The sequence below is a fragment of the Neoarius graeffei genome, chromosome 4, assembly GCF_027579695.1.
Source record: "Neoarius graeffei isolate fNeoGra1 chromosome 4, fNeoGra1.pri, whole genome shotgun sequence".
In the NCBI taxonomy this organism is placed as follows: Eukaryota; Metazoa; Chordata; class Actinopteri; order Siluriformes; family Ariidae; genus Neoarius; species Neoarius graeffei.
The window spans coordinates 4,217,202-4,230,719 of NC_083572.1; the positions used below are offsets into that span (position 1 = coordinate 4,217,202).

Here is a 13,518-nt window from a genome sequence, read left to right on the forward strand (position 1 = left end):
TTGAATTTAAGAACGTCCTACACTCATATTTTAATGGAGAAGCATATTCTGAAGGGGTCATATGAGTTGTGAGAACGTCCTGCGGCATCATTTGAATTGTAAGAACGTCCTACACTCATATTTTAATGGAGAAGCATATTCTGAAGGGGTCATATGAGTTGTGAGAACGTCCTGCGGCATCATTTGAATTGTAAGAACGTCCTACACTCATATTTTAATGGAGAAGCATATTCTGAAGGGGTCATATGAGTTGTGAGAACGTCCTGCGGCATCATTTGAATTGTAAGAACGTCCTACACTCATATTTTAATGGAGAAGCATATTCTGAAGGGGTCATATGAGTTGTGAGAACGTCCTGCGGCATCATTTGAATTGTAAGAACGTCCTACACTCATAGTTTAATGGAGAAGCATATTCTGAAGGGGTCATATGAGTTGTGAGAACGTCCTGCGGCATCATTTGAATTGTAAGAACGTCCTACACTCATTTTAATAGAGCAAATGGTACTTGTGAATAGTGACAAAAAAAACTATTAATTCTACATATTCTGACAGGGTCAACTGAATTGTCAGAACGTCCTACATTCATATGAATTCTGACAGGGTTGGTGGACGGTGTATCAGTGTAGAAGCTGTTCTTTGCAGAGGGAAAACCGCGAACTATGACTAAAAGTTAAAGTTGAATCACACTGTAGGATTTCCTGCAATGTAGGACTCTTCGACAGACATGTCTGACTCCTCTCCTACCGTAGGACGCTGAGCGGGTGTAGGAGCGTTTATCAGAACACCCTCTCACCTGAAGGCAGCTGGGATTGGATCCAGCTCACATGTGATCCAGACCATTCTGCAGTACAGATAATGGTTGGATGGATATTATAATAAGAATAGAATGAAGAATGGAATGGAATAGAATGGAGAATGGAATGGAATAGAATGGAGAATGGAACTTGCTCTGGACTCTAAGGTGGTGGACTGGCTGGAAGACTCGGACACTAGGAGGCGCAGTTGTTCTCTCTGTACAGGAAAGTAAATGAAACTCGGCGGTAACTCCACAGAGAGAGAGAGAGAGAGAGAGAGAGAGTCTGATCGGAGCTGTGTGTGGGATGAGAATGTCCTCCTCCTCCTCCAGCATGGAGCGCGCGGCCCCGGACCCCGCGGCGGCTGCGCTCCCGATGCGCGCGGAGTTCACAGGAGACGCCGCCCGGGTCCGGTACACTCTGGTTCTGACGGAGAGGGAGCTCACGGTACAGAAGCTCGGCACCGGTAAGCGGAAATCAGGAACGGTGACCGTACTGGACCTCCGGGACTGTATCGGCTGCCGTGCGCACGGAGCGGACCCCGGGGACCCCGGCGCGGACCCGAGCGCGGCCTTGGCGCTGTACCTGTACCCGGTGAGGAGGCGCTGGGCTGGGCTGAGTTCAGCACCGTGCCGCCGCAGAATGGAGCGCCGCTTCCGGGTGGCAGTGAGCCCGGACCCTCAGACGAACCTGCAGGAGGCGCAGAGATGGGCCAGAGCGATCCGGGAGCGGTCCTTCCGCCGGACAGGTGCGCTCAGTCCCCAAACCCCCCGGGGGTCCTGTTAGTGCGCTACAGAGCAGCAGGGAGAATACACACACACACACACACACACACTCCTGAGGCTCTAAAGATATGAAGTTCTGCTAGTTCGGTTATTTAACATCGACAAAGAAAGATAAATAATCATGACAGAAAGAAAAGAAAAGTAAAAAAAAAAAGAAAGGAAGATGGACAAAACTGGAGTAAAGAAAGTAAGCAAGAAATATAGAAATAACTATTGAGGAAGAATGAATGGAAAAAAGAAGTAAGGACTGGATGATAGAGTGAAAAAGAATGAAAGTAAGCAAGAATTATGGACAGAAATATTGACAAAGAACGAATGAAAAGGAAAGAAAAGAAAGACAAACCAAGGAAATGTCAGTAGGAACAAAGTAAAGATAGAGAAACAAACAAGGAAAGAAAAAAGAAAGCGATCAAGGAAAGGTAGGTGGGACCAAATTAAAGAGAGGAAGAAGAAAGAAAGCTTGACAGAATGTTTGGAAGAAAGAAAAGAAGGAAAGAAACAAACAAAAAAGAAAAGATAAATCAAGGAAAGGTACCGTATAGGGAGGGCCACATTTCAGAAGGAAAGCAAGAAAGAAAAGTCTGACAAGGAATGGGTGAAAAAAGAATGAAAGTAAGCAAGAATTATGGACAAAGAATGAATGAAAATGAAAGAAAAGAAAAATAAACCAAGGAAATGTCAGTAGGAACAAAATACAGTCGTTAACTTCACAAGTTTGTGATCATTTTCCTTGAACAGGAACCGTTTCTGTTTTTCCATTATTTTTTATATTGATTAGATTTTTTTTTTATTGCACCTGTAGCACAAACTCTTCACACACACACACACACACACACACACACGGTCCAAACCTCAGCCAGTTCACACACCTGCAGTGTTATTTATCCGTCAGGTTACACAGACGCACATTGTTCGTGTAATTCAACACTGGAAGAATGGATTCATCTGTGCAGAGGGTAAATCCAACACCACTGATTTTCCTTCTGTGTGCGTTGTTTAAGAAACAGTCTTTCGAGTCGCGCAGTGAAAGCAGGTGCAGCTGCCTGACGACATGCAGACGCATTAAAAAATCATGAATCCTGTAAGACAACCTGCTTCACTGCAATCTGATCTCCAAGAAAAATCCATGAGCTTAGTCACCATGGATGCAAACGCCATGCGAGACAATCACCTGAGCCAAAAAACGCACACCGGAAAATCATCACTGTGAGTAGCGATAACGTAACGGATGACGAAGCCAAAAGGACAGCGACAAATACGCCAGTGGTGACAGCGAAACGTAAACAAAACTTGCGCTTTACCTTAGTATGTGTTACTTCGGGCTCAGAATGTTCGTGTGTATGCGAGACTGTTTTCTGCATCACACGGAATGACGATATGAGCAGAACACTGTCATTTTTGTTTATCATAGATCTATCGTTAGCGGATCTTCTTCCTGTCTAATGTCATGTTTCTTTCTTTTCTGACACGGAGAAAGCACATGATCACACTAAAACGAGTGGCGCAACAGAATAATGTTCGCTCTGTCATCAGGGTATTGTGAGTTTAAATCCCATCGATGATACAGCCATCTGTGTCAGTAGTGACCACTTGTGAGCTCGTGTATGCAGAAGAGGGCAGATAGCACCGTGTATGTATTTGTGGGTTTGTGGATGTAGAAGAGGGCGGATAGTGTGTGTTCCACTGCAGTTTGTTGGTTTCGCGTGTCTTGGAGGAAGCACATGTTCATAGAACCAGAAGAACATATAATATCAGCATCGTGATAAATTGTCACACTACACTTTTTTTTTTAAGAACAAGAAAGTTGAAATTTTCTACTAAAATGCTCACATTATACAGATTTCAAATAGCTTGTTTTTTTAAAAGGTTCATTCTCAAAGCTGTACGGCCTTTCAGATTTTTCAAGTGTCGGTCATAAAAAGAAGAATTTTCCCCGACACCCAATTATTTTTGTTTAGTGACCGAAAGCTACTGAATTCGAATCACAGACTTCCAATTTTATTCGTTTTCTTGTTTAAATAGAACAATTAATGAATTTATCTCCACATGGCCCTAAATTCTCTGCTATTTTTTCCTGCTTCACCATGACCCGATTCTAGATACTACATCATTCATGACATCACGTGGTGGGCTTTCCCCGTTCGCACAAGGCATTGTGGGATACAAATTTGAAACGGGGAGAAAAATGGAGGACGTGAGTGTGCAAATGAAACGTGAAAGACCGACTACAGTAACGGAAAGAAAGCGAGAAGAAAAGACGTTATGTTATATACGAAGGAAAGGAAACGCAGGACCAAACTAATAAATATCGGCGCTCAGCGAGCACCTCGGTGTGATCAGCTGTTCGTTTAGCAACAGAATGATGGTAAACCTGCGCATGCGCACACGGACTTCCTCTGTCTGCTTGACTGCGCAAAGCGAGCGATTTCATGCACATTATTTGCTTTAATCCCCTCAAATTAAATAACTTCCCAGCCACAGAACAGAATGGCCTGATATTTTGTGAGATATTACAGAAATAAACATATATCACAATCACCACATTTCAGACGGAACTAAATTTCACTGGTTTTCTGAAATCGAAAGGCCGTCTCGCTTTAAATGTGACAGTTTGTTAAAAACGCGCAACCTTTTAGCCTTCACTTGGCTCGCTGTCACATCATAGCTTGTATAACATGTTCTCCTCCTGTCTGTGTGGGTTTCCTCAGGGTTCTCCAGTTTCCTCGAACTTCCCAAAAACATACACAGATATGCAATGCTAAACTGACCCTATATGTGAACGTGTGTGTGTGTGTGTGTGTGTGTGTGTGTGTGTGTGTGTGTGTGTGTGGTGTATGGAATCCCATTCACGGTGTATTTCCATGTCAAGACCAGTGTTCCTTGGACACGCCACAGCTTCACTGCGACCCTAACCAGGAGAAGTCACTTACTAAGTTACGTGCAGAAAGTTTTCAGAGAAACAGGAAGTTTTGGACAGAAGAAGTCCTTCATCATTGTCTTTTCTGAGAATGAAACTCTGCTCACAAACGTTTCCCTGATGCATCGCAAGTGACGCAGTGCTGCTGAGTTTCAGTGCTGAGCTCACTGTGACACGTCATCGTGTGGCTTGTGGCTTTACTGCTCATAATGAACCGCCGAGCTTCAGCGGAAATGCATGCAGCTCTGCTAATTTAAGTCAGTCATAGTTGGTAAGGAGTGAGGTTCAGAAACACTTAATGTGTACGCTTAGAAGTTTCAGCGTTAAAGGAGAACTGAAGTCATTTTTAAACTTGCTTTATTTCTTAATTAACGTGTTATTCAATTACGTTTTCAGTTTTAGTAACCTTATATCGTGACTCGTATTGGCAACTAATTGCAATTAAATATTATACTTATCGGCCTATTCGGTTTTTAGCCGTGTTGAATTTAGTTCGTTTGGTCCACGGCAGGCGTCGCTTATCCGCGCGATCTTCACGAGACTTGTGCGAGACTTCAAAACATGAAGAGTCAGCGCCACCATTTTGAAAACTGTTTTCCAAACGAAGTATTGCACAAAAACGAGTTTAAATGACGATTACTGCCTACTTTTTTCAAACTTTCCTGATTGCTATCAAAACAAACAAAACTTCTGGCTTGATTACGTCAGCATTCGAAAGAGGGCACGCACGTCTTTTGATAACCCCTGTGTCTGAAATCGCTCCCTACTCACTATAAAAGGCACTATATAGCGAGGACGCTATTTTGTAGCGCTGTCCGAAACCCTAGTGAGGATTATTTACACCCTATATAGTGCACTCAAAGTATCCCACAATGCATCACGAAAAGTAGTGTACAACGATGGTCACTGACCAAAGCAATATATCCCATCATGCATTGCGGTCGCGCTGAAAGAAATCAAATTAAAAGTCTCAAATGTGATTTAATAAAAGACAGCGGTAAAGAAGAAAGAAAAGTATTCAGCCTTGATTTAAAGAACTGAAAGCTGCAGGTACTGTGTATTGATTAATGTTGGAAATGCGCTCAGTATAATATGGATTTATCACAAAAACACATGCATGTGTTTTATTATTTTAAAACCCGCCAGCCGACTGATCTGGCACGTTTTAATTGTGCAACAGTAATGACGTAAATACCAGCGTGACGGACTAGTGTCCGAAAGCGTTTTTTCATTTTACCAATGAGCTCACTGTATAGTCCTCTATATAGTAATTCCCTCTGTAGGGAGTAGTGAACGAGTGAGCGATTTCGGACACAGGGAACGTTGGCAGATGTCAGTCACTTCTTTGATTTGCGCTGTACGTTTTACTTCCGTCCTACGATGTCTCGCACAGGTCTCAACGAATCTCGTTTATGCCCATTGCTTTGACATATGGACTGATATATTCCATAGCGTATTTCAAACACTCATAACTTGCTATAGCAGCGACAAAATAGGGATAAAAAATGCATTCCGATATTTAATAAAAAGAGAGAATTTTGATAATAAAAAAATTTGCCTTCAGTTCTCCTTTAAAACGTAAAGGGATAAACTCAGCAGGTTAGCTACCGTAGCTAGCTCAGAACGAGAAACAAAACGGTAGCGAATATAAACGTAATCTGATCTTAAGGTTTGACTATGTGGCCCGATTCTGATTGGTCAGACTTATGAATAACTTTGACAGTACTGCGATACGTCATCTAATCCGTTATTGTTTCTATGGTAACGGCTCGTCTATAGGGACTTGCATTTGTACAGACGCTCCGCAAAAACAGATCTAAAAGCTGGGACATTTTCTGGAAGGAGACATTTATTTAAGAAGTCTGTAGTGTCGGGGATTCTTAACTTTCGCTGTTATTTTATTTTTTAAATCCAAACCCCTCTGAACAGGCGTCCCAAGCAGACGAGCTTGAATGAGTAGAAACATGCCACAGTTCATAAACGTTTCACTCCACGCCGACTCGTCATTTTTTTCCGCGGCTTGTAAGGCAAACATCTGAGTTCTGAGTGCAGCAGTGGGATAAAAAGAACAGCGTGGTCTTATCTTTGGGTTTGAGTTTCCTGAATGAAATGCCGCAGTGTTGCAAAGGATAAAAATACTGTGCAGTTTAGGGAGGATGAAAATATCTCAGCATGTTTGCATCAGTCTCTCTCTCTGTGGGCACTTTGAAAACAGATCCAGTCCGAGCAACAAAACTACTGCAAACTCACTTTGACTGCACGGCCTTCGTCTGTGTTCAGTGTGTGCAGTGTTATCATGGACACGTCACTCGTCCAGAGGACAGCAGAAGGACACAGCAACATTTCAGTTTCAGGGACAAGGTTAACTGCATCCGTCTCAGGAGATATTCTGTAATTCTGTCATAGTGATCATAATGATGATGATGATGATGACATCCTCATCATCCTCATCCTTCTTACATTACGTAAAAGTGCAGCTTTAGAGAAGGAAAAAAATCCAATAACAAGCAGCGTGACGCAATCAGCAGAAAACACAGAAACTAAAGACGTAACAGTATTTCTAAAAATAAACAGTTCTGAGGGGAAAAAAGAATAAAAAAATTTTTTCTCACCATACGCCAGGTAGATAGATGATTGGTTCATCTGTCAGCTAGACGTCACTCCTCACAATCTGTCGCCATCTTGTTCTGTCTTCATATATCCGTTCTTCATCCACTTGTTCCATCTCTAGGCCTCTCCTCTCCAGTCCGTCCTTCACTCCCTCCATCCATCTCTTCCTCGGCCTGCCAACAGGTCTTCTTCCTTGTGGCGTCCACTCTAGGTATTTTCTTGGTTTTCTGTCTTCCTCCATTCTTTTAACGTGTCCATACCATCTCAGTTTTGATTTTTCCAATTCCTCTAACAGTGATGTAATTCCTAGTTCCTCTCTTATTCTATCATTCCTCATTTTGTCTCTTCTTGTTACCCCTCTTATTAGTCTTAGAACTCTCATTTCGGCAGCTTGTACCTTGGACTTGGTCTTGGTGGTCAGTGTCCAACATTCCGCAGCATATGTTTATATTGGTTTTAATATGGTTTTATATATTATTATCTTGCATTTTCTAGGTACGTATTTATCTTTTAGTATCGGATACAGCATGTTTACATTGGCATTATACTTTTCTATCCTTTTATTGAGTTCCACCTCTTGCTCATTTCTTTCATTAAAGTATACTCCTAGATATGTATAATTTTCTCCTTGCATAAGTTGATGTTCCCCTGCCCTGATGTTTAACTCCTCTCTTCTGCGTCCTACAAACATCACTTCAGTTTTATTTTTATTCATTTTCAAACCATTTCTTTCTAGCCCTGTACTCCATCTCTCTATCTCCTCCTGTAGCTGATCTGCCGTGTCAGCTATCACAGCCACGTCATCTGCATAAACAAAAGTTTCTACATCTGTTCTTTCTTCGCAAATGTGTCTTAGACATTTGTCCATATATATGATGAACAACAGAGGGGAGAGCACTCCTCCTTGCCTTACCCCTGTTTTAACATCAAACCAGTTGCTATCCACTTGACTGTTCTTTACCTTATTTCTACATTCTTTATACATGCTCTTGATTATTCTCACTAATTTAGGTTGTATGCCATAATGTTCATCTTTCAGAATCTTCCAAAGTCTTTCCCTGTTGATTCTGTCAAATGCCTTTTCTAGATCTATAAAGGCCAAGTATTTATTTTGGTTCCATTCCCATCCTTTCTCTAACAACATTTTTAGGGCAAACACCAAGTCAATAAAATAAATAAATGCTTAAAATCAAAAATAAAATGTCACAAATTGTGTAAATCGAAAAACTGTAGCTCAGAAATAAAAAAAAAACATTTTAAAATCTATAATATACATTTTAATAGAAATAAAATGATTAAAATTAAACCTTAACTTTTTTCCAGATTTTTTTTTCAGCGTCATGATGAGATCATAAACAACAACAACAACAACAACGAAGTAAAATAAACCACATGCACTACAGTACGAGAACCAGAACATATTTTGTGGACATTGCACAACATTAACTGTAACTATAAACGGATAAAAAGAACAACTTTTTATTCAACTCGTTTAATAAATGTAATTGCTGGCAAATTGCTGTGGTACAAGAGAACTAAAACACTTAGACATGACATAATAGAGCAAATACAGTACGTGTTTAAAAGTCTTATATCATCTCTTATTCTATCCACATTCACTGGATATGCGCAATCGTGCGCTCTGATTGGCTACTCTACTCTACTACTAGGATATCAGCTCATATACCGTGGGTAGAGAAAAACAAAATGGCGGAGCGTGTTACTGAACCAACCGAGGACGAAATAAAAACTCTAAAAAATATAAAAGAAACTAAATATGGAATGAAAGTATTTGATAGTAAGAATGCATCTTTTTTTCAAGAATCATTATCGCATTTTTCACAAATTGCTCCTGTCATTTCACCGGTTTGTTTACATTCTAAGCAGAAACGATTTTGTCGGACGTTTTGTATAAAGTTTTTATTTATTGAATTTGCAAAAAATAAAAATGCTACGTTTCTCAAAATCCAGTGAATGTGGATCGAATAAAACAGTTATTCCACTCAATCTGGTCGTACATGGATTATAGCCGACTATCAACTCATGTACGACTCACTTTTGCGGAATAATTGTTAATTATTCAAACTTTGTGATGCCCGTAGAAATATTGTCTATCCTACTAGATACCCTCGCTGTTTTAGATTTCGATGCGAGATGATTTTCGGTGTTTACTGCGATATAAAGTCACAGTGAGATTCTGTTGTAACTTGATTCATTTAGAGAAAGTAGTTCCTCACACTGGAGGCTCGCAGCTTTAAACAGAGCTGAGAAACTTTTTGAATACTTTGAAGCTTTTTGTGGTTTCATTTATTGACGTGTGTGTGTGTGTGTGTGTGTGTGTGTGTGTGTGTGTGTGTGTACCACAGTAAAATGTGGCTAAAATTCTCAATTTTACAGCCACTTTAGGGCAAATAACCTGCCAAAAAAAGTCACATGTTTTGCTCGGGTTGCCATGGGAACATGAATCACCTCCTGAATGTCTGATTGGCTGGCTGCTCACACCTAGCCAATCATAGCACAGGAGGCGGACTTAGTCAGCAATACATGAGGGTAACTATCCGTAGTCTGGCTAACACGACTTCAAAGCTCTCCAAGCTATTGGTCTGGCCAAGATATTAAGCCCAACCGTTTCCCAGAGCCCATGGTTGACCCGCCTCCCTGAAATGCCTCAGTTTGCTACTGGTCGAAGCCAGAAAAGGCTGTGACGAAGCTTAAGCCAATCACATCACTCTTTCCTCTGACGTATGCGACGCGACGGGGCTAACTGGTAGATTAAACTCTTACCGAAGCCAGTCGGGAGCAAGGCGAAAGCGTCCTTCCTTTCAATAAATACCTCCAGGGCTGCTCTTTGCTCCGTTTTCAATGAGAACTTCCCGTTGAATGCTTTCAATACAGCATCTATGCGTAATAGATGCGGAAGTGTGAATGAAGCGCTTCCGGCATAGATTCTGTAAACAATCTATGGCTTCCGGTCGCAGTTCTACTACGTCAGTGCCTTGAACACGCCTCTACCCAGGGCCGTTGGAGATGCTCAAAGTTGATTGGCTCCCGATTTTTCGGGAGCTTGGAAGAGCTGCAGATAGCTTGCCTGGCCAGACTAAGCTCACAACAGGCCCTCGTGTTGCGTCACGCTTAGGATGGGCGGGCCCAGGCTAAACTATCCACCTGTCTGCTTTTGTTTGCAAGTGTACTAGTGTGCAAATGTGCAACTGTTTTAGTATGCATCCGCCTTACTATGAGTATGATGGTAATCTAGTGTGCAAGTATCCTAGTGAACAATTACAACCCCAATTCCAAAAAAGTTGGGACAAAGTACAAACTGTAAATAAAAACGGAATGCAATGATATGGAAGTTTCAAAATTCCATATTTTATTCAGAATAGAACATAGATGACATATCAAATGTTTAAACTGAGAAAATGTATCATTTAAAGAGAAAAATTAGGTGATTTTAAATTTCATGACAACAACACATCTCAAAAAAGTTGGGACAAGGCCATGTTTCCCACTGTGAGACATCCCCTTTTCTCTTTACAACAGTCTGTAAACGTCTGGGGACTGAGGAGACAAGTTGCTCAAGTTTAGGGATAGGAATGTTAACCCATTCTTGTCTAATGTAGGATTCTAGTTGCTCAACTGTCTTAGGTCTTTTTTGTCGTATCTTCCGTTTTATGATGCGCCAAATGTTTTCTATGGGTGAAAGATCTGGACTGCAGGCTGGCCAGTTCAGTACCCGGACCCTTCTTCTACGCAGCCATGATGCTGTAATTGATGCACTATGTGGTTTGGCATTGTCATGTTGGAAAATGCAAGGTCTTCCCTGAAAGAGACGTCGTCTGGATGGGAGCATATGTTGCTCTAGAACCCGGATATACCTTTCAGCATTGATGGTGTCTTTCCAGATGTGTAAGCTGCCCATGCCACACGCACTAATGTAACCCCATACCATCAGAGATGCAGGCTTCTGAACTGAGCGCCGATAACAACTTGGGTCGTCCTTCTCCTCTTTAGTCCGAATGACACGGTGTCCCTGATTTCCATAAAGAACTTCAAATTTTGATTCGTCTGACCACAGAACAGTTTTCCACTTTGCCACAGTCCATTTAAAATGAGCCTTGGCCCAGAGAAGACGTCTGCGCTTCTGGATCGTGTTTAGATACGACTTCTTCTTTGAACTATAGAATTTTAGCTGGCAACGGCGGATGGCACGGTGAATTGTGTTCACAGATAATGTTCTCTGGAAATATTCCTGAGCCCATTTTGTGATTTCCAATACAGAAACATGCCTGTATGTGATGCAGTGCCGTCTAAGGGCCCGAAGATCACAGGCACCCAGTATGGTTTTCCGGCCTTGACCCTTACGCACAGAGATTCTTCCAGATTCTCTGAATCTTTTGATGATATTATGCACTGTAGATGATGATATGTTCAAACTCTTTGCAATTTTACACTGTCGAACTCCTTTCTGATATTGCTCCACTATTTGTCGGCGCAGAATTAGGGGGATTGGTGATCCTCTTCCCATCTTTACTTCTGAGAGCCGCTGCCACTCCAAGATGCTCTTTTTATACCCAGTCATGTTAATGACCTATTGCCAATTGACCTAATGAGTTGCAATTTGGTCCTCCAGCTGTTCTTTTTTTGTACCTTTAACTTTTCCAGCCTCTTATTGCCCCTGTCCCAACTTTTTTGAGATGTGTTGCTGTCATGAAATTTCAAATGAGCCAATATTTGGCATGAAATTTCAAAATGTCTCACTTTCGACATTTGATATGCTGTCTATGTTCTATTGTGAATACAATATCAGTTTTTGAGATTTGTAAATTATTGCATTCCGTTTTTATTTACAATTTGTACTTTGTTCCAACTTTTTTGGAATCGGGGTTGTATGCTAGTATGCTAGTGTACAAGTAGGCAGGAGGTATGCTAGTAAGCTAGTGTAAAAGTATTCAGGTATGCTAGTAATTAAGGGTGCAAGTAAGCAGGTATGCTCAGAATCTAGTGTAAAAATAGGCAGATATGCTAGTAATCTAGGGTGCAAGTGGGCAAGTACACTAGTATTCTAGTGTGCAAGTAATCCAGGGTGCAAGTGTGCAGGTACACTAGTATTCTAGTGTGCAAATATGCTAGTAATCTAGTGTATAAATATTCAGGTATGCTAGTAATTAAGGGTACAAGTAAGCAGGTATGCTCAGAATCTAGTGTATAAATAGGCAGGTATGCTAGTAATCTAGGGTGCAAGTAATCAAATGTACAAGTATGCTAGTAATATAGTGTGCAAGTAATCTAGTGGACAAGTGGGCAGGTACACTAGTATTCTAGTGTGCATGTATGCTAGTAAGCTAGTGTATACATTTTCAGGTTTGCTAATAATGAAGGGTGCAAGTAAGCAGGTATACTAGTAATCTAGTATAAAAGTATGCTAGTAATCTAGTGTATAAATAGGCAGGTATGCTAGTGATCTAGTATGCAAGTATAGTAGTAAACTAGTATACAAGTATGCTAATGTGCAAGTATGTAGGTATGCTAGAAGTCTAGTGTGCAAGTATGCAGATAGGCAAGTAACCGAGTGTACAAGTATGTTAGTCATGCAGTATGCAAGTATGCTAGTGTGTAAATATGCAGGTATGCTAGTAATCTAGTGTAGAAGTATGCTAGTAATATAGTGTGCAAGTATGCAGGTACGCTCGTGATTTAGTGTGCAAGTAATCTAGTGTAGAAGTATGCAGACAGGTTAGTAATCTAGTACGCAACTACACTAGTGTGTAAGTGTCCGAGGAGTATGTGAGTGTTCAGCTGTTCTCGTATCCAGGTGATCTCACAGGCAGCCATCATTAAAATAAATAAACCAAGTAATTATGTGGAATAAACAAAAGTAAATGAACAAAATAAATAAATTGCTATGTAAATGAAGCAAACTAAAACCATATTAAAATATTTTATAAATATGTTTTAAAGTATTTTAAAATACAAACACACACGAACATGAGGAAAAAGTGTGATATCATTCTTATAAAACCGAATCATATGTCAAGTAAACACACACAGAGTTGAAGGAAGTGTTTTTATACAATTACATTTAATGACATTGTTTTTCAAGATGTTATCCTCATTTTCAGGAGTAACGTTGGTTTAAAAAAAAAGTGTGTGTGTGATGTAAACTCAATGTAGATGTAGTTTCAGTCATGGGTTAGTTGTGCTTTTGAATTGAAGCTGAACGCTGCACAGCAAGAGGAACAGGTTTAACAGGACACACACACACACACACACACACACCTTACAGTATAAATTGTTCATTAAGCCCAAGACCAAGAACTGTTTTTGTTTTTCAGATGTTATTTACTCATTTAATAATCAGTTATCTCATCTCATCTCATCTCATTATCTGTAGCCGCTTTACCCTGTTCTAC

General features: G+C 40.7%; 1 protein-coding gene across 1 annotated transcript in view; it reads left to right on the plus strand.

Annotated features, from left to right (window-relative positions):
• The first annotated feature begins 1,068 nt into the window (after window positions 1-1,068).
• The window catches only part of LOC132884747 (sphingosine kinase 1-like), a 47,242-nt gene continuing 34,792 nt past the window's right edge, over window positions 1,069-13,518 (plus strand). Inside the window, exon 1 of the mRNA XM_060918651.1 lies at window positions 1,069-1,544. Within this exon, the coding sequence (XP_060774634.1) occupies window positions 1,103-1,544 (442 nt within the window). The 5' untranslated portion in view covers window positions 1,069-1,102. The remainder of the gene's footprint in view (window positions 1,545-13,518) is intronic.